The sequence below is a fragment of the Chenopodium album genome, chromosome 7 (genome assembly GCF_948465745.1).
Source record: "Chenopodium album chromosome 7, dcCheAlbu1.1, whole genome shotgun sequence".
In the NCBI taxonomy this organism is placed as follows: domain Eukaryota; kingdom Viridiplantae; phylum Streptophyta; class Magnoliopsida; order Caryophyllales; family Amaranthaceae; genus Chenopodium; species Chenopodium album.
This window is the reverse complement of record NC_137840.1, coordinates 44,443,665-44,462,718: the sequence shown is the minus strand read 5'-3', so window position 1 is coordinate 44,462,718 and position 19,054 is coordinate 44,443,665. Positions and strand designations below refer to the sequence as shown.

The 19,054-nt window shown below is 36.6% G+C and overlaps 1 protein-coding gene and 1 pseudogene across 1 annotated transcript; both read right to left on the bottom strand.

The window, feature by feature from the left end:
- Positions 1-148: 148 nt before the first annotated feature.
- LOC145641408 (small nucleolar RNA R71) lies at positions 149-249 on the bottom strand (annotated as a pseudogene).
- Positions 250-10,552: 10,303 nt separating this feature from the next.
- On the bottom strand, positions 10,553-11,920 carry LOC145640219 (uncharacterized). The gene is made up of 3 exons (XM_081691522.1): positions 11,807-11,920; positions 11,462-11,713; positions 10,553-11,410 (listed from the first exon to the last, which is right to left on the bottom strand). Exons 1-3 carry the CDS (start codon positions 11,918-11,920, stop codon positions 10,553-10,555), a joined length of 1,224 nt encoding a protein of 407 aa, XP_081547648.1.
- Between the last annotated feature and the right edge of the window lie 7,134 nt (positions 11,921-19,054).

Sequence of the window (19,054 nt, the reverse complement as noted above, 5' to 3'; positions counted from 1 at the left end):
CTTGTTGGCGGCTCCCTACTTTATTTGTCCCTAATCGTAATGTCAATTCCCACTTCCTATGAGTGCCAAGCATATTCACAATATGCTTTTAATGTAGGCGCACTTCGAGCGACGCCTACAATTGCCCTCCGAGAAAACCGCCGAATTAAGACGCAAGATCACCAACTTCAACTAAGAGGTTAATGAAACTTTGTGTGAAGCATAGGAGCAGTACAAAGATTGCACTAGAGAATGCCCTCACCACGGTTTCACCTTATGGATTATAGTGCAAGGCTTCTATGATGGTCTTACTCCTACCTCAAGGAACAACCTTGATTCGGGAGCCGGAGGTAGCCTTATAAAGCTATCAGTTTACGAGGACTACAAAATGATTGATGAAGTTGCCAAGCGTTATGCTTATGGGGGTTATAAAAGGCAAAGTCAAACCAAGAAGGGCGGCAAGAAAGATCTTGAGGCAATAGATCTTATTGCTTCAAAGGTTAACATGTTAAATAAAAAGCTAGATCTAGTGAATAATGTGCCCAGTAGTTCCTCCTCGCAAGTCATATCTTTTGAGACTTGTAGAGGAAACGATAATTTGGCATCCTATTGTAACACTACAACGGAGCATGTGGCTTCAATTGGGAGGAATGATCCTTACTCTCAAACATATAACTGTAGGGAATATTTCAAGCATTATCCCTAGCTGGACCCCACTGTGATCATACTCTTAAGCATAGTGGCGTCAAAAGGGAAGGAAGCTAAAGCAAAAGAGTCGCCAACAAGTTTTAGGAACTTGTAAACTTTTCACAGGGTGAAGGTTACACCCCTTAACGATCTAAGAGATCGTCAACTCCAATAGGTCTAGAACCATGACTGGTAGTTCGGGGATGAAGGTACAAATCCAACCTAAAAGAGATTGAACCTGCCTCTGATAATAGGCCTCTACTTTATCCTGATCGTTTTCTTGTGCGCTTTCTGACTAACATGCAATCAATAGGATTAACCCTAAACCTGTTTATCTATGTTGGTTGAATATAAATTCACAAATAAATCTATTATTGGCGATCACTTGAATTATAATCAAATTAAACCTAAACAAGATTATTAATTATCTTATTAAAAGTGATTACAAGTACCAATTCCCTTTAAACATGCATAAAAGGTGTGATCAAGCAATAATAATAAATATCAAGCAACATAATAATAACCAGAATAATAATTAATCATCATAATCATAATTATGAAAATAATCATGTTAAAGCATAATAATAGCAAGATCCTAGGAATGATACTAACAAGATTAATAACAAACCCTAGCATGTCACTAAACAATAAAGATCAAATATATAGCTCTAACATGATAATATCATGAATATAAGGAAAGAAAATAGGAAGCATACTTGTAATCATACTTGATATTAGGAATTTTTAGTTGTTACCCTGAACATGATACTAGGAAGATCAAAACGCCCTAACATGACACTAGGAATCATAATAACAATCTAAACATGATTTCTACATCATCATCAATAAATCAACTAAAGCACTTACTTAGATGCCTCATATCTCTTTCTAATAACAAAATACACACGTTAGCAACTTCAAGGAAAATAAAAAATCAAACAATTAAATTAAATAATTGAAATAGAGATTTGGGACCTGTAGGGAATATTTCAAGCATTATCCCTAGCTTGAACCCCACTGTGATCATACACTAAAGTACGGTGGCGTCCAAAGGGAAAGAAGATAGAGCAATAGAGTCGCCAACAAGTTTTAGGAACTTGTAAACCGTTCTAGAGGTGAAGGTTACACCCCTTAACGATCCAGCAGATTGTATACTCCAATAGGTCTGGAATTATGACTTGTAGTTCGGGGATGATGGTAAAAATCCAACCTAAAAGAGATTGAACTTGCCCTAATAATAGGCCTCTTCTTTATTTTGATAGTACTCATTTGCGCTTTCTGACTAACATGCAATCAATAGGTTAACCCTAAACCTGTTTAATCTATGTTGGTTGAATATTAATGCACAAATAAATCTATTATTGGCGATCACTTGAATTATAATCAAATTAACCCTAAACAAAATTATTAATTATCTTATTAAGCGTGATTACAAGTATAAATTCCCTTTAAACATACATAAAAGGTGTGATCAAGCAATAACAATAAATATCAAGCAACATAATAATAATAATTGTAAATAATTATAACAATTGTAATCAAAATCATAATCATAATCATCATAACAATTATAATCATAATATTCATGTTAAAGCATAATAATAGCAAGATCCTAGGCATGATACTAACAAGATTAATAACAAACCCTAGCATGTCAATAAACATCAAAGATCAAAGCTTTAACCCTAACATGATACTAACATGCTAGTAGGAAAGAAAATAGGAGGCATACTTTTAATCATACTTGATTTAAGGAACTTATTCTTTACCCTAAACATGATACTAGGAAGCAATAAAACATCCTAACATGATACTAGGAATCAAAATAACAATCTAAGCATGATTTCTATGTCATAATATCAATTAAACAATTAAAGCACTTACCTGGATGCCTCGTATCTCTTTCTAATAACAAAATACACGCGTAAGTAACTTCAAGGAAAATAAAAAAAACAAACAATTAAATTAAATTATTGCAAGAGAGATTTGGGACCAAACCCTCAGAAATTAAAACCTTTCACGACTAGGGCGAAGGCAACTTCGAATTATGCTAGGTATTTTTTGGTCTTGTGAATGCGGAATTTTGTTTGAGAAAGGGTAGTTTAGAAAAGAGAGAGAGAATAAGCTATAGCTTAGAGAGAGAATAGAACTAGAAAGTTTTTGATGGTTGATGATATTTGATGATGAAAAACGAAGGTTTTAGGAAGCTATTTATAGAGAAAATCAGCCAAACGGATAGAAAAACAAATTAGAGTTTCGACGAGAATAAAACAGATTAGCGCACGTTAGCGCCAGGCGCTAATGTCTGTCGTCAGGCGCTAATTATTATTCTCACGCATTTTCTTAATTCAGATAAAATTTAGCCGTACAAAAGGGCAAAATCGTATTTTCCTTAAAAACACTCTTTTATTCTAATTAAAACTCTAAAAAGTCAACCAAAGTAAATTTATCAATGCTAATTGAATTAGGAATGAAAAGAACCTTCTAGAAGAATCTAGAAGAATAAAATCAATTCTAATTGCATTAGTAATGATAAATCCATATTAGGCCCTCCTCTAGATCATTGGGCCGCATATAAGTATTAAACCGGGGCCAGTTTAGTAATTTGGTCATAATTTTCTCACTACTCATCGGAATTGGGCTTATAATATATCGTTGGAAAGATCTTTTCAAGCCCCATCCAACTACACCATTATTGGACCCTTTCTGTGGACCAAACAAACTGGATTGGGTTGTTTTCTTAAAATAGGTTTTCAAAAACAGAGAGAAAAGAAAAGAAATTAAAACTATCCCCAACACTAGACTTTCCACACTTTCACTTCATTCGATTATGATTTGACGCGAAAGGTACGCAAAAGCCCCCACTTTGACTGAGTTTGGAGAAACGCAAGTTTCGAAAACAAAAGTCAAAGTATCGATAGGGATGGAGAATGATTCAGAATGTTATGCGATCCTAAATCATTCTTTTAACGCCGATACATGCAAAACTAGCGTTAGTTAAACAAATAAAAGAGTTAAGAAACGTGTATCTTGCACCGTCGAGCACACATCTCTGAAGGTAACTGATTTGTTGCCGAATTGTTGTATTGTTGTATTTTTGACGACCTTCTACAAGCTAAAGAATGCCACCTGAAGACTGCTACGCTTGTAACTGCCTCTAATTCCGCCATGATAGACTTCTATAAGCTAGAGAACCCCATCAAAGATTGCTTTGCTTGAAACGACCTTTTAGCACTTTGTGACCATCTTCCGCAAGCCAGGGAACACGATCGAAGACAACTTCGCTTAAAATCACCTCCAGTTGTTTGTGATAACTCTCCGCAAGCTAGGAAACGCTACAAAAGATATCCTCGCCTAAAGGTATCCTCACTTGTTGCGATAATATTCCGAGGAAAATTACCGAAGACCCACGTTTGTTGATCTTCTAAAAGCTCTCTTGAACTTTGCTTTTGCTATGCTAGTATGTCGGCGCTTTTGCTGCTTTTGAACCTGTATGTCGGTGCCTTCTGCTAAATTATGAACCAGTATGTCGGTTCCTTTTCTGAATTTTGAACAAGTATGTCGGTGCCTTCTGCTGTATGAACCAATATTTCGTTGCCTTGCGATGAGTTAATGCTTAGGCGCTTTAAGCTAAGGGAGACAATCAATCATCAGGTTGATCACTTTATGCAATTGTAATTAAGCCGATTACTAAATCATGTCAAATTGCTTAGAGGGGCTAACTAGCGTACCAAGGAACCCAAAATTGCTTTATGAGGTTGAAACAACTGCACTGAGAGGCTGATCAGTCTGTCGCCGCTGAAATATTGTTGGCGCCGCATATTTGGCTCTAGCACCAGGTGCTGGCACTAGCGCCAGGCGCTAAGCCTTATCATCTAGCGCCAAGGCCTGTCGATTGACGCTAGAGTCGGGATTTCCATATATACCCCTTTAGACACCCAAACGTGTCTCCCCAAAACCAAACCCAGTGATGAATACCTTTCATGTCATTTGATTATCGAACAAAGGGAAAGTGTGAAAAGTCTAGTGATGAGGATGTTTTTATTAAAATATCTATTCTTTCTATTTTTGAAAATATCTCTTTTCTTACCTTATTTATAAAAAACGTGCATTTTAGTTTAGTTTGGTCCATGATAAGGGTCCAATAATGGTGTAGTTGGATGGGGCTTGAAAATACCTTTCTAACGATATATTATAAGCCCAATTCCGATAAATATTGAGGAAGTTATGGCCAAAATACTAAACTGGGTTCGGTTTGGTTTTTATAAGCGGCCCAATGATCTAGAGGAGGGCCTATAATTATTTATCATTCCTAAAGCTATTAGGATTGATTATATTCTTCTAGAATACTCTAGAAGGTTCTTTTAAATCCTAATGGAGTTAGGATTGATAATTATGTTTTAAAGAGTTTGAAATTGAATAAAACTACTGATTGTTAGAATCCTTGTTTTGTACGAAGTGGAATATATTCAGATATTATTTTTGTGCCTCATAATCTTTATCCAAATTTTATATGGTTGGATAGATATTGAAATTATATTTCCAATGATGTATTATAATATTAAATCCGAGCTATAACGAAAAATATATGAATAAGAAATGAAACTTTATCCAAAACTGACACCTTCCCACTATTTTGGCCATATCTTTTTATCTACAAAAGATTTTTAATCTAATTTCAATTGGGATGGAAAGTATACTTCAAGAGCTTTCCAACGACATATTATAAGCCTTCTTTGGACTTCCGGATCAAAAGATATAATAAAACCAAAAACGCATGAAACTGATTAGTAGCGCCTGACGACAAGCATTAACGCCTTGCGCTAATCGTGTTTTATTCTCTTTGAAACTCTGATTCGTTTTTTTATCCATCCGACTGATTTTCTCTATAAATAGCCTCTTAAAATTTTGTTTTCAATCAACAATTCTCATCAATTTCCATTAACTCTCTAATTCTCTCTATCACCAACTCTCATCAAGAATTTTTTGATTCTCTCTCCCTCTTTCTAAGCCTAGTCTTTTACAAACACCATTGCTCATACATTAGCACTAGACATACCTAGCATTGTTCGAAGTTGCCTTCGCACTAGACGTGAAAGGTTTGATAATTCTGAGGGTTTGGTCCCAAATATAGTCTAAACTTTCCAAACCTCTATTTTAATTATTTAATTTAATTGTTTTGATTATATTTTCCTTGAAGTTAATAACGTGTGTATTTTATTATTAGAAAGAGGGATGAGACATCCAAGTAAGTGCTTTAATGATTTTTATTGATATTATGATTTAGAAATCATGTCTAGGTTGTTATTATGATTCCTAATATCATGTTTAGGGTAACTTTAATATCAAATATGACAATTGTGTTTCCTGCAACGCTTCCTATTTTCTTTCCTAATACTCATGATAGTATCATGTTAGGGTTAAAGCTTTGATCTTTATTGTTTAGAAACATGCTAGGGTTTGTTATTAATCTTGTTAGTATCATGCCTAGGATCTTGCTATTATTATGCTTTAACATGATTATTTCAATTATGATTGTTATTTTTATTATTATTATGATAATTATAATTGTTGTAATTATTATTATTATTATTATTATTATTATTATTATTATTATTTTACTATATATATATATATATATATATATATATATATATATATATATATATTTATTGTTATTGCTTGATCACACCTTTTATGCATGTTTAAAAGGAATTTCACTACCACAAAAACGAGAATAAGTAACACACAATACACAACTGTCAAGTTACATAGGCGATCTCTAGAATTTTATAGAGCGCCTATGTAAGATAAGGGCTTTGTATATTAGAACCTATAGAGCGCCTGCCAAGGTTAACCTCTCCGTTTGACATACCCAAAAATTACACCATACATTATAGAGCGCCTCTCATAGATAACCGTTCTATAAGTATTATTAAAAAAACTTTAATAAAAAACAAAAAAAAACCCTTCATGTACTGCTAAGACACGCCCTGCACTAACCCTAACTCCTTTGAGAGAGCTAGCCGTCACTCTCTAAATCTCTTTACTTCATTCCTCATCTTCCTCCACTAACCCTAACTCCACTCTCTAATTTCTAACTTCATCCCTCAATTGTACCACCTCCAAGGCTTCAACCTGCAATAATAAATTAAAGGCAACCCAAAAACACTTGTTCACCACCAAGGAAGCCTCTTGAATCACCCCAAGAACCCTTGAATCACCCCCTCATTTGTCTCTGCTTCGATCAAGATTAATAACGCACGCATTGTCTCGATTTTTTAGTGGTGGGCTGATCTGAATCTTTCCATGAACTGTAGCCGTCAAACGAGGTGTATGAAGATTAATTTCATTTATGTTCGAATTTCAATGTCGGAATTCGTTTTTTGATTCAAGCTTTCATTGTTCAAATTAAATTTTTGGTTGTTTTAAAGTGATTGATATGATATTTTTTTTTCCTTTTTTAATTTTCATTTTAAAATTTCGTTTTACTACTCAATTATTTTAGATTTGTGGGTGTTTGGTGCGGTTGCTATGTGGGTATTTGATTTTCATGTTATAATTTATGATTTTTCATCTTTTATCAATCAAGTTTCATGTTATAATTTCCGATTTCTAAATTTTTTATCCAAAGTTTTAGATAATTTTCTAATTCAATTTTTAGATTTTCGTTTTAACATTCCATTTTAATTCTCAATAATTAATTTTAAATCTTAAATTTTTTGATTTTTCATCTTTAGATCTGATGTAATTCTAATTTTTTTGTAATTATATTGGAGTACTAATAATAACAATAATTATGCATCTTTTTTTGGCAGTGTTGGCTGTTGTTGTAGTGTTGAATTGATTTGTGGGGTGGTTGATGCGGGAGCGTTTGTGAGCAGGGGTGTTGGTTGCATGCTAGTGGCTTGTGATTGCAGTGGTGGTTGTCAAAATTGAAGAAATTAGAACGCGAGTAGCAAAGGAGGTGATTGTATCGCCGATTGTTGTGGTGGGGTGCTTGAAGGTGTTGCTGTTGTTTGGACGTTTGGTGTTGATGACAGTGGTGGCTGTTTTTTATTTGGTGGTTGTCTAAACTTGTACAAGAAATATAAATTATTTTTTTCCTGAATTAGTTACTATAATCATAATACTTGTAATCTTGTATATAATTTTTTTATTAATAAATTGTTATTAGTAATTCATTATGTTGTTTTATTAAGTAATTGTGTATAAATTATTATTATTATTATTATTATTATTATTATTATTATTATTATTTATAAATAATAATAATAATAATAATAACGTTTTTTTTTTAAAAAAAAATAAGTAAGGAAAGAGATCGCCAATCATAGATAGACGTTCTATTTTTACGTAACTACAGAGCGCCTATCCTTACAAGAACGCTCTCTTTCCCTTGTTTTTTATTTGATTTACATATGGAATAGAGAGCTGTTATCTTAGATAGCCGCTCTATATTGTATTAGATACAGATCGCCTCAAACAGGCGTTCTGTAGACTTTATAGGGCACCCCCTAAGAGAAGCGCCTTAGAGGCGCTCTATATACCCTATTTGAGGCGATGTGTATTCCTCTTTTTGTAGTTGTGTTTGTACTTGTAATCACGCTTAATAAGAAAATTAATAATCTTTTTCAGGGTTAATTTGATTATAATTCAAGTGATCACCAATAATAGTTTTATTTGTGCATTAATATTCTACCAACATAGATAAACAGGTTTATTGTAAACCTATTAATTGCATGTTAGTCAGAAAGTGCACATGAATACGATCAGAATAAAGTAGAGGCTTATTATTAGGGCAGGTTCAATCTCTTTTAGGCTGAATTTGTACCTTCACCCCCAAACTACCAGTCATGGTTCCAGACCTATTAGAGTTGACGATCTCCTGGATCGTAAAGGGGTGTAACATTCACCTTGTGAACAGTTTACAAGTTCCTCAAACTTGTTGGCGACTCTTTTGCTCATTCTTCTTTCTCTTTGGACGCCACCATACTTTAGTGTATGATCATAGTGGGTTTCAAGTTTGGAGTAATGCTTGAAATATTCCCTACAGTTTTTGGCGACTCCACGGGGGAGGATTTCTATTTTAATTCCTGAAATTTATTTCGGCAATGATTTAGAATGAGTGGATGAGACTCGAAAAGTTCTAAGAATTTCATGTGCGTAATTTTGATTAACATTATTGTCATATGCATAAAAAAGATCTCATTGGATAGACCATCAGTAGTGAGTTAAAACATAGGATTTTTACACGTAGGAAATTTGAGGAATATCTTTCACAACTAGGATCGCAATAACGCTGCGCGAAACTGGAAAATTTTATCGAGCACAGAAAGCTGCTGAGGCATGTTAGAACTAGCGTCAGGGAACAAAGTCTATCGCCACTTATTTGACTTTAGCGCCAGGCGACAACTTCTGTCGCTAGGCACTAAAGCCAAATTTTTGCGCCGGCCTCTGTTTGCTGGCGCCAAGTTCTTCCAATACCGATCCAGAAATATGGGTTCTAATTTCGACTAGTTTTTAGCACTGTTTGCTCGATCCTACGTCCTTATTGAGTTTTTCTCACTTTTCTAAAACCCATATGTGTTCTACATATGGACATAACCCTCTGGGAATTCATGCTCCATCTACCTGATTGAACGCTCTGTGCAACAAAGGGTACATTCGAGAATGTTGAATTCATCAAACCTTGGAAGCGAGTTTTTAACTCGCGGTGTCCCATCCACTCGTGCCAACCCTTCAAGGTTAGGCTTCCGCGCGGTGCATCAGGACAATTAACCATGGACCCTCTTTGAAAAACTCATATCCCAAACTTTAGAGAACTAGAGCCATGGTTAGGTTGCAAACTCATTGCATCATATTGTGACTACTTGACTACTTGTGCATCTCTTACTTGTGCATACTTATTATGTGTCTAAACTAACCGTTTGGTTTGACTTTCTAAATAAGAGGCCTACATTGAGCAATAGTCAACTTCTTAGAAGAAAGAGGAACACCAAGATATTTGAAAGGGAGATTACCCCTACTCATCCCCAGAATAGCCTGTAAGTTGTCGTTTTCATCATCAAGCAAACCACCAAAGTACACCTCACTTTTGCTAAGATTAGCAGATAATCCAGAGGCCTTAGAAAACTTTTGAAAAGCATTCAAAAGAAGCTGAATAGAGCCAACATCAGCTCTAGCAAGAAGTAATAAGTCATCTGCAAACATCAAGTGAGTAATGCCAAGCTTATCACATCTAGGATGAAAATTGAAATTAGGATCAATAGTCATCTCTTTCAAACATCTAGATAAATACTCCATACAAAGAGCAAAAAGAAAAGGAGACATGGGATCACCTTGTCTCAACCCTTTTTGAGTTGGAAAAGGCTTTGAAGGAAAACCATTCACCATTATAGAATAGGAGACAGAGGAAACACAAGTCATAATCCAAGTAATCACCTTTTGAGGGAAGCCAGTTTCCTCAAGAACAGTCTTAAGAAAGCTCCATTCAACAAAATCATAAGCTTTCCTCAAATCAATTTTGAGCATACATCTAGGAGTGACAAATTTATGAGTGTAGCCCTTGATGAGCTCAGTAGCCAGCAGAATATTATCTCCAATATGCTTCCCAGGGATAAAGCCAGCTTGAGATTCACTAACAATAGAACCCACAATCTGAGCAATTCTATGAGTAAGCACTTTAGAGATTAATTTATACACCATAGTACAACAAGCAATGGGTCTGTATTCTTTAACATAAGAAGGATGGTGAACTTTAGGAACTAAAGTTACAGTAGTGCAACTCCATTGCTTAGCAATAATACCAGTTTGAAAAAACTGAGTGACAGCAGTATAGATGTCATGCTTAATAATGTGTCAAGCCTTCTTGAAAAAGACAGCATTAAAGCCATGGAGCCTTATCATTGCCTATACTAGCCAGAGCAGCATCAATCTCAGAATGAGTAACCTCTGCTGATAGGATATCCATAGCAGCTTGGTCCAGCTGTTTACTAGCTCTCATAGTGTGAATATCAACAGCAAACAAAGAGGGAGCTCTAGAACCCAGCAGAACCTTATAGAAACCAACAATCTCATTTTCCACTTGACTAGGATCCTTCAGCAGAACATCCTGATCAGTAAAAATAGAATCAATTCTATTCCTACTCTGCCTTTGCTTCATAACAGAAAAGAAATAGTGAGAGTTAGAGTCACCTAGTTTGATCCAATCAACTCTAGATTTCTGTTTGTAAATGTTCTCCTGAATACTCATCCAATGCTTAATTTGATCAATAGCAGCAGCTTCTTGTTGATGCAAATTTCCATTGGTAATATCAACAGCAAGCTTCCCTTGGATTTGAGTTAAAGCATAAGTAGCCTGATCCACTCTATCATCAATATTTGCAAAACATTTGGTGTTTAAGCTCTTAAGACCTTGTTTGACAGTTTTCAAATTCTGCCAAATATCAGTCATAGCAGTGCTCTTAGACACTTTGACCCAACCAGCTTCAACAACAGAGCAAAAATCTTTGTTATCAGCAAGACAATTCAAGAACCTAAAAGGCCTCCCTTTCCCAGGAATATGAGAGCAAACTTCCACCAAAATAGGAGAGTGATCAGAAAGTAAGGGAGGGAGAAAAATAGCTTCAGCAGCACTATAAACAGACATCCAGGCTTGATTAACCAGACTTCTATCAATTCTAGTAGCAATCCTATCATCACCATGACCTTTATTGTTCCAAGAAAAGAAAGAACCCTTACTCTTGATTTCACATTAATCCATAATCTCAATACACTCTTTAAAGTGCTTTACCTCATAATCAGTAATAGGAGCACCATTAAACCGATCACCATCATTAAGAACAGAATTGAAATCACCAATGAGAAGCCAAGGATCAGTAGAAACTGAAATGTTGCTGATACTAGTCCAAAGAGGGACCCTATCATGAATAGAATGTAGGCCATAAACAAAAGTAACAAGAAAATGATGCTGAAAGTCCTTATGACAAATATCAACATGAACAAACTGCTCATGAGTAGAGAGGACAGTCATATTCACCTTGTCCTGAAGCCAACCAATCCAAATTCTACCTCTATGAGAATAATCATAATTGTAAAACCAAGACCAGGCTTTGCCAAATTTCTTTTGTTACTTGACCTTGGTTTCCAGAATACCAATTACATCAACAGACTGCTCAAAGAATAACTTCTTGACAGAAGCTACTTTATTAGGGTCATTCAGACCCCTAACATTCCAAGAAACAACAATCATCCTCCTAGAGGGGGATTACCATCACCCCCGATAGGCACAGTATGAGTGTCTTCAAACAAAGAAGAATAAGGATTAGAGCTAGTCATATCTGGAACAGATGAGACACACTAAGACTTCTATGCTTCCTTCCAACTATTCTCTAATCATAATCAGAATTAGCCTTATGTGTAGAAGGAGCAGGAGTAATAATGGCAGCACCATGAACTGTCTCATTCACATCATTAGAAACAGGAATAGAAGTAGCAGCAGGAGCAGGATTAGGTTGCACAGGAACCCACACCTTAGCTTTCCCCTTAGCACCAGGCTGTTTCTTATGAACCTGAGCCATTGACTTAGCTGGAGCACTACAGTCATGACCTACCTTATTACATTTCTTGCAAAAGGGAGGAGACCATTCAAAAATAAGCTTCTGCTCAATTAGTTTGCCATCTGGATTCTCAACCCAAATTTTGCTAGGCAAAGGCTTAGTAATATCAACTTCAATAAGCAATCTGGCATAAGTCACCCTTAACTGCTTAGAAGTACAGTCATCAGCATAAAGGGGCACCCCAATAACACTACCAAGTCTACTCAAGTAATCAACACCCCAACAATTGAGAGGAAGATTAGGTAGTCTCATCCATAAAGGAACAGTTCTAAGAACGTCAGAATGAAAATCAAACTTATCACTCCAAGGTTTAACAATAGCTGCCCTACCATAAAACATATGTGGACCAGCATTCATAAAGGTATGCATATCATCACAGTTTTGCAACTTAATCAAAAAATAACCATCATCGTGCCAGTATATATCAGGTTTAGCAATAGAACTCCAATTCTCAGAAATGTATCTATGAACAACACCAATTGTAGGATAGTAACCAATAACATAGAAAACAACAGAGTTTTTCCATTTAAGGTTACCTGCTTGTAGTTCAGTACTCTGCAGTTGAGCAATTGATTTCCCATCTTTAAGAACAGGGGCCACAAATGCTAGAGAAGCTCCTTTAGCAGTGAGCTTGGAAATGGACCAAGGATTAGCTGCCTTAGGCACTTCAGTACCAACATTACCAGCATTCTCAGACACATCAAGATCACCAGAAGCAGATCCAGCTCCAGTATTCAATGGAACAGTGACTCGAGGAGCCCTAATACCTGATTGAGTTAGATCTGAAGCATATCTCCAAAACTAAGACTCGCACGAGCATTAGGAACATTAGAATTGCTACTAACACCATTCAATTGAGCTAGATTTCCTTTATCAACTCCAGTATCCAATGGAACAGTAATCCGTGAAACCCTAGTTACTGTTTCATTGGATTTCTTCAGAAAACTTGATGAGACAGCTTGGTGATTCAATTTAAGGGCTCTAAGCTCAGCTCTAGTAATCTTACCAGCAGCAGAAGCAGGATTCACCAAATGCGAAGGTGGTGTAACCAGTTCATCTATATCAGACTCTTCAAGAATCGAAGAAAAATTTGCAGAAAAACCATCAGCATTGAGTTGATTCAAGCCATAATTCAATGAATTCGATGTTGCTAAGTTTGAGGGTTGAGGAATAGGAGTTGTTTGCTTCTTCTTCTTATCCATAATCAACCAAACCGAGTGAAGAAAACCAGCTCAGAAAATCGCCATGGTAGAGAGAAAAGTCAAGAAAAGTCAACCCAGATTTTTATTCCCGTATACTGAACGAGCATCAACTTGTTTTGGTCATAGCCAGAGTTCTAGGAAGAACTACGAGTCGTTAAACCTATGGATCTGTAGACCCGAGTTTTATCTTTAATTTGGCTTTGGTTTCATCCCAATCAGAGTCATAGATCAAAAGTTATGACTAAAATACTACAGTTTGTCCAGTTTAATGCATATATGTGAGGTCTTAACTTAGTCTTTGTTCGAGTCTAGTCACATAGTCTAGCCACATGGTCATGTCACGAGTCTTAACATGTCACTTGCACTCACAATAAATCACCCACTAATATGTATATACACCATGACAATGTTTTCGGTTCATGCATGAGTCGGTTCTTTCCGTCAGTTAAGTTGGGGGTATAGTCTATTTCTAATTTCTTCATATCCCTTCATTGACATCATCTTTCTTAACATCACAACCTTCATTCTTCTTGCCTTCTTCCATCCATTTCATGTTAAATAGAGTTTTAGTCAAATAATGAATATCCCTAATTTCTCTTTCCACAGTACTTGGTCGAGGAGAGAAGGGTGATTAATCAAGGACAACACCTTTGTTCAAGTCTTACTTTTTGATAAACCGATTCATCAAAAGAGGAAGGATAAGAAGATAATGGTAAGTCAAGAAGAAGTTAATGAACTTAGGAACCAATTGACTGATGTCACTGAGGCGTTGAAGGCTTTAACCCTCAAAATCAATGACCCTATGAAGATACAACAAATAGAGCTCATGCAAGAAAGCATGAGCAAGCTATCTAGTGACTATAAATTTCAGGGCATTAGTTCACAAGGGGTCTCGCTGGATAAGGAACTTCTTCTGCCTAAGTTCAATTCCAACGACATCCCAAAATTCAAGGCAACAGATAACCCTTATCTTCACTTAAAAGCCTTTGAAACTATAATGAGCATTAAGGGGATTGATAGGAAAGTCTTTCATTCCTTGTTTTCTTTATCTCTTGAAACCATTTGTCAACAATGGTTCTTTTCCCTTGACAAAGAGAAAACCTCTTCTTGGGATTCCATAACAAATGCTTTCATAGATAGATATAAGTGCAACATCCAAGACGAAACAGACCACAGACAACTTGAGATGTTAAAATAAAAAGAAAACGAAGGGTTCACTTCTTTCTTCAACAAATTGAGGGAAACTTCTACTAATGTGGTAAAGGTTCGTACCGAAAAAGAATCTGTGAGGATGTTTATCAAGAATATCCAAGGGAAGTATTCAAAGCACTTAAAATACCAACACAACTTGAATACTTTCAAGGCTGTGTATAATATAGGCATTGACATTGAAGATGACCTTCTAAAAGATAATAGTACGAGAGGAAAGAAGAACGACCATCCTTCTTCTTCCTCTCACATTAATGAAGTACATGCTACGAATGCCTCTAAATCACGAATACAAAGGTCGAAAACAGTGTTCACTCCACTTGGTATGAGTTATGAAACGACTTTCGAAAAGCTACACCACAAAGGATTAGTCATGCCCATAGGACCTATCAAGGACCCGGTTCCAGAAGCTGGGCCACCTAGGTGGGATCCTAATAAACACTGCAAATATCACCAAGGAAAGGGTCACGATAGTGAGGAGTGTTGGAAACTCAAAGAAGCTATTCAATTTCTGATCGACAACAATGAAACTTCCGAGATTCGAGCCATCAAAGAAGATCAAACATCCTTTGATCCTTCACTTGTTATCACACCTGTAGGTGAGTCCATGATCGAGACAGCTTATATAACCTCTCTTGATGAAGTGGCCATGATTGAGGAGGATGAAAGTATTTTCCTAGATAATACCAGGGCAAACTTGTCAAGTTTAAAAGAAGACGTTCGAAAACTGCAAGATGTCATTGCCATGCTCTTGAATATGGTAGAAGATTAGCAAATCGGATTGTGGTTGTCGAACAAAATTCTCACCAAGGATTTAATGAAGAACTCAATGCTCCTAAGCCACGGGCGAAATGGATCATTGAAGAATACACACCAATAGGAATGACTTATTATGAAGCTTTTGACTATCTTCACGATCAAGGTCTCATTCACCCCATTGGTCTCAGCCAAGACCCTCTGCCTGAAAAACGGTTTCCAAATTGGGATCCAAATTCTTATTGTCGATATCATAGAGGTCGTGGTCACACCACCGAAGTATGTCTTGCCCTCAAAGATCGTGTTCAAGACCTCATTGATTTGAATCTCCTTCATGTTCCTCTACGTGACAAGAAGGCCAAGATTAGTAACGATAATAACAGTGGCTGTAAAGGAAAGAAGAACGACTATCCTTCTTCTTCCGAAAACACCTACTCTAGTAACAATGTTTGTACTTTCAACCTTAATGAAATCTTAGCCATGGATAATCGAGGATTTAGAAAGCAACTAAGAAAGGATTTCACCCCTATTGGAATTAGCTACAATGATGCTTTAGGTCGACTCCATGCAAAGGGACTCATTACTCCTATTGGACCCATTCAAGATCCCCCGTTTGAGAAGAGATTGCCTAGTTGGAACCCAACTGTACGCTGCAAGTACCATCAAGGTAGGGGTCATACTACCGAGAGCTTTTGGAAACTAAAGGAAGAAATCCATTATTTGATCGACAATAACGGGCTTCCAATACCTCCAGTCGACAAGAACACCAAGTTATGATAAGCCAAGGCACAAGAGGCAAGCTTCAACAACAAGATTTCATGGTCTTTTTTCTATTTTTTTTTACCCTTTCCCCAATAAGTCTAGCATAGGAACCTTTTTATTCTCCTTAGATTTATTTTGTAGGATCATTATTTCTTTTCCTTTAATAAAATGAGCATTTTATTTCCTTACATATGATCATCGCATTGCATTGCATTTTAATAAAAAAAAAAAAATCCATGTCAAACTAAGTACAAGGTATACCAATGATTTGAGGCACCCCTTGTAGCCACATCATATATACTGCCTTTCACCTTTCTAATTTACATTTCTTTCTTCATAAACCACTTTGAGCTTTGTCTAATGATAGACCTTTCTTTCTTCAACCCACATCTACCTAATCTTGGTATGGGATTGTGTGCAACTTATGTAATTTTCAATTCCATAAAAAGCTCGAGTGACTTCAAAAGATAAAAATAGCAAAAAGTAAAAAATAATAAAAATAAATGAAGTGTACAAAAGGGCAAGTGTTCCAATGTCTTTGACATGAACATGTCTTTGATATGAACACGTCTCAGATTGCGTTTCTTATCGAGTGCTCGGTACCGTGCCTGAGAAACATGAATACCAAGTGAGTAATAGACCGCATGATCGGGATTGCCCACACTTATAAAAAAATGCAAAAACAAAAAAAGAGAAGAGAGCTAAAAAAGAGTTAAAACCCTCAAGCATGAAAATACAAATATTCCAAAAGCAAAGTTTCACACCTTGGGGGCTTATCTAGAGTCTTGAGCCTTTTATCTCTTTCTTCTTTAACCTGTAGCCTAACCACATTACAACCATTAAAAAGACCTTTTTGAGGTATACACACACTTGTGCGAGGTTCGGCTAGAGCTATGTTCAGCCTGATTCCTAACGGATACGTAGGCAACCTCACGTCGAGGTGCGGCCGTAATAATTATGCATTCATATTTACATTCACACATCATGGTCATATCAAGGGATCTCAAATGCTCATCCCTATTCACTTAGAGCTAGACTAGGGGGTGTGATCCTTACATCATTAGCTTACCTAGCCTAAAGAGTCACCATCATTTGACTCTTCTTGAAATAATAATTTTCCCCACACACTTAGCCCTTGCGGCCTAACTTTAGAATCACTTTCACACACTGCACAGATACATGACCAAATATACCTTCTCATAGAAACCCTTTGTCATGAAATCTTAACATAACGCTAAAGCATGTCGTGTCATGTCAAATTCAACATCAATCATCATTGCATCGAAGTATGAAGTACTTAGCCTCCGCGCCTAAGTTACCTAAATACTTTCATTATCGATCCAACTAGGATAGTCTAAGACGTTACAATCCTTATACTGTGAGAGACAACATTAACGGATTAAGCTCATTCAACATGCACCTTAATAAACTTCGCTTCTTTCTTTTTTCGCATCTTTCTTTTTCGAGAGAAAGTCGGTACCCTCCACAAAAATGACGGAAATTTTTTGCTTTTTTTCATTTTTGAGTTGCACGATCAAAATATAATGCACACACAGGTCATGAGTCACACGTGTCATTTCACTTTGAATCGAGTCAACCTCGAGTCAATCACAGCGAGTCAAGTTTATACCTTGAGTCGTGTCAAGTCAATGATTCAAGCGACACTAAACCTTAGGTCAACCCTAAGAAAATTAAAGAGATTAGCAAAATCCTATAGTCAAAGATAAATACAGGTGCATCCTAGTGGCAGCAAAAGTAGAATAGGGAAGACCCTACTCCAGTGCCAGAAGACAACATCTAGCGTCTGTCAACATATTTCAGCGCATGGCGCTAGATCCCAGCGTCTGGCGACAGAGCTAAATCGCAACGCCAGAGGCATTGCATCAGAGCAGTTATTTCAACCTCATACAACAATTTTGGGTTCCTTGGTATGCCAGTTAGCCCCTATAAGCAATTTGACATGATTAAGTGGTCAGCTTGATTACAATCGCAATAAGTAATCGACCTGAAGAAAGATCGTCTCACTTAGCTTAAAGCGCCTAAACATTGTCTCATCGCAAGACACTAATATACTAGTTCATAAACAACAGAGACACCGACATACTGGTTCATAAACAGCAGAGGCACCGACATAATGGTTCACAAGCAGCAAAAGCGCCAACGTACTGGCGTAGCGGAAGCAAAGTTCAAGCGAGCTTTAAAGATCGACAAGCGTTGGTCTTCAGAAGTTTTCTTAGAAATATTATCACAACAAACATTCATATCATCAAAGCTCTTTTGTTCAGAGACGCGTGGACATATCATCAAGCTCTTTTGTTCAGAGACGCGTGGACATATCATCAAGCTCTTTTGTTCCGAGACGCGTGGACATTTCTTTCAAGCTCTTTCGTTCAGAGACGCGTGGACATTTCTTTCAAGCTCTTTTGTTTAGAGACGCGTGGACATTTCTTTCAAGCTCTTTTGCTTAGAGACGCATGGGCATCCTATTATCAAGCTCTTTTGCACTAGAGACGCGTGGGCATATCATTTAAAAGCTCTTTGTTCAGAGACGCGTGAACCTATCCAAAGAAGCTCTTTGTTCAGAGACGTGTGAACCTATCCAAAAAATCTCTATTGTTCAGAGAAGAGTGAACATTAAAACAGCAGGATGGCGTTCCCTAGATTGTGGAAAGTTTTCACAACAACAAATGCAGCAACAAATCGGTTACCCCCAGAGACTTGTGCTCGACGGTGCAAGATACGCATTTCTTAACTATCTTATCTGTTTTAAGTAACGCTAGTTTGCAGGTATCGGCGTTACAAAAATGATTTAGGATCTCAGAACGATATGAATCATTC

Bases quoted from the DNA above. Each gene is read 5' to 3' on its own strand.
- LOC145640219 (XM_081691522.1), bottom strand. From the start codon at position 11,920: ATGATTGTTGTTTCTTGGAATGTTAGGGGTCTGAATGACCCTAATAAA. The intron at 11,714-11,806 runs GTCAAGTAACAA...GGTTGGCTTCAG, and splicing joins TTGGTATTCTGGAAACCAAG to GACAAGGTGAATATGACTGT. The intron at 11,411-11,461 runs GTAAAGCACTTT...TGTGAAATCAAG, and splicing joins CTCCTATTACTGATTATGAG to AGTAAGGGTTCTTTCTTTTC.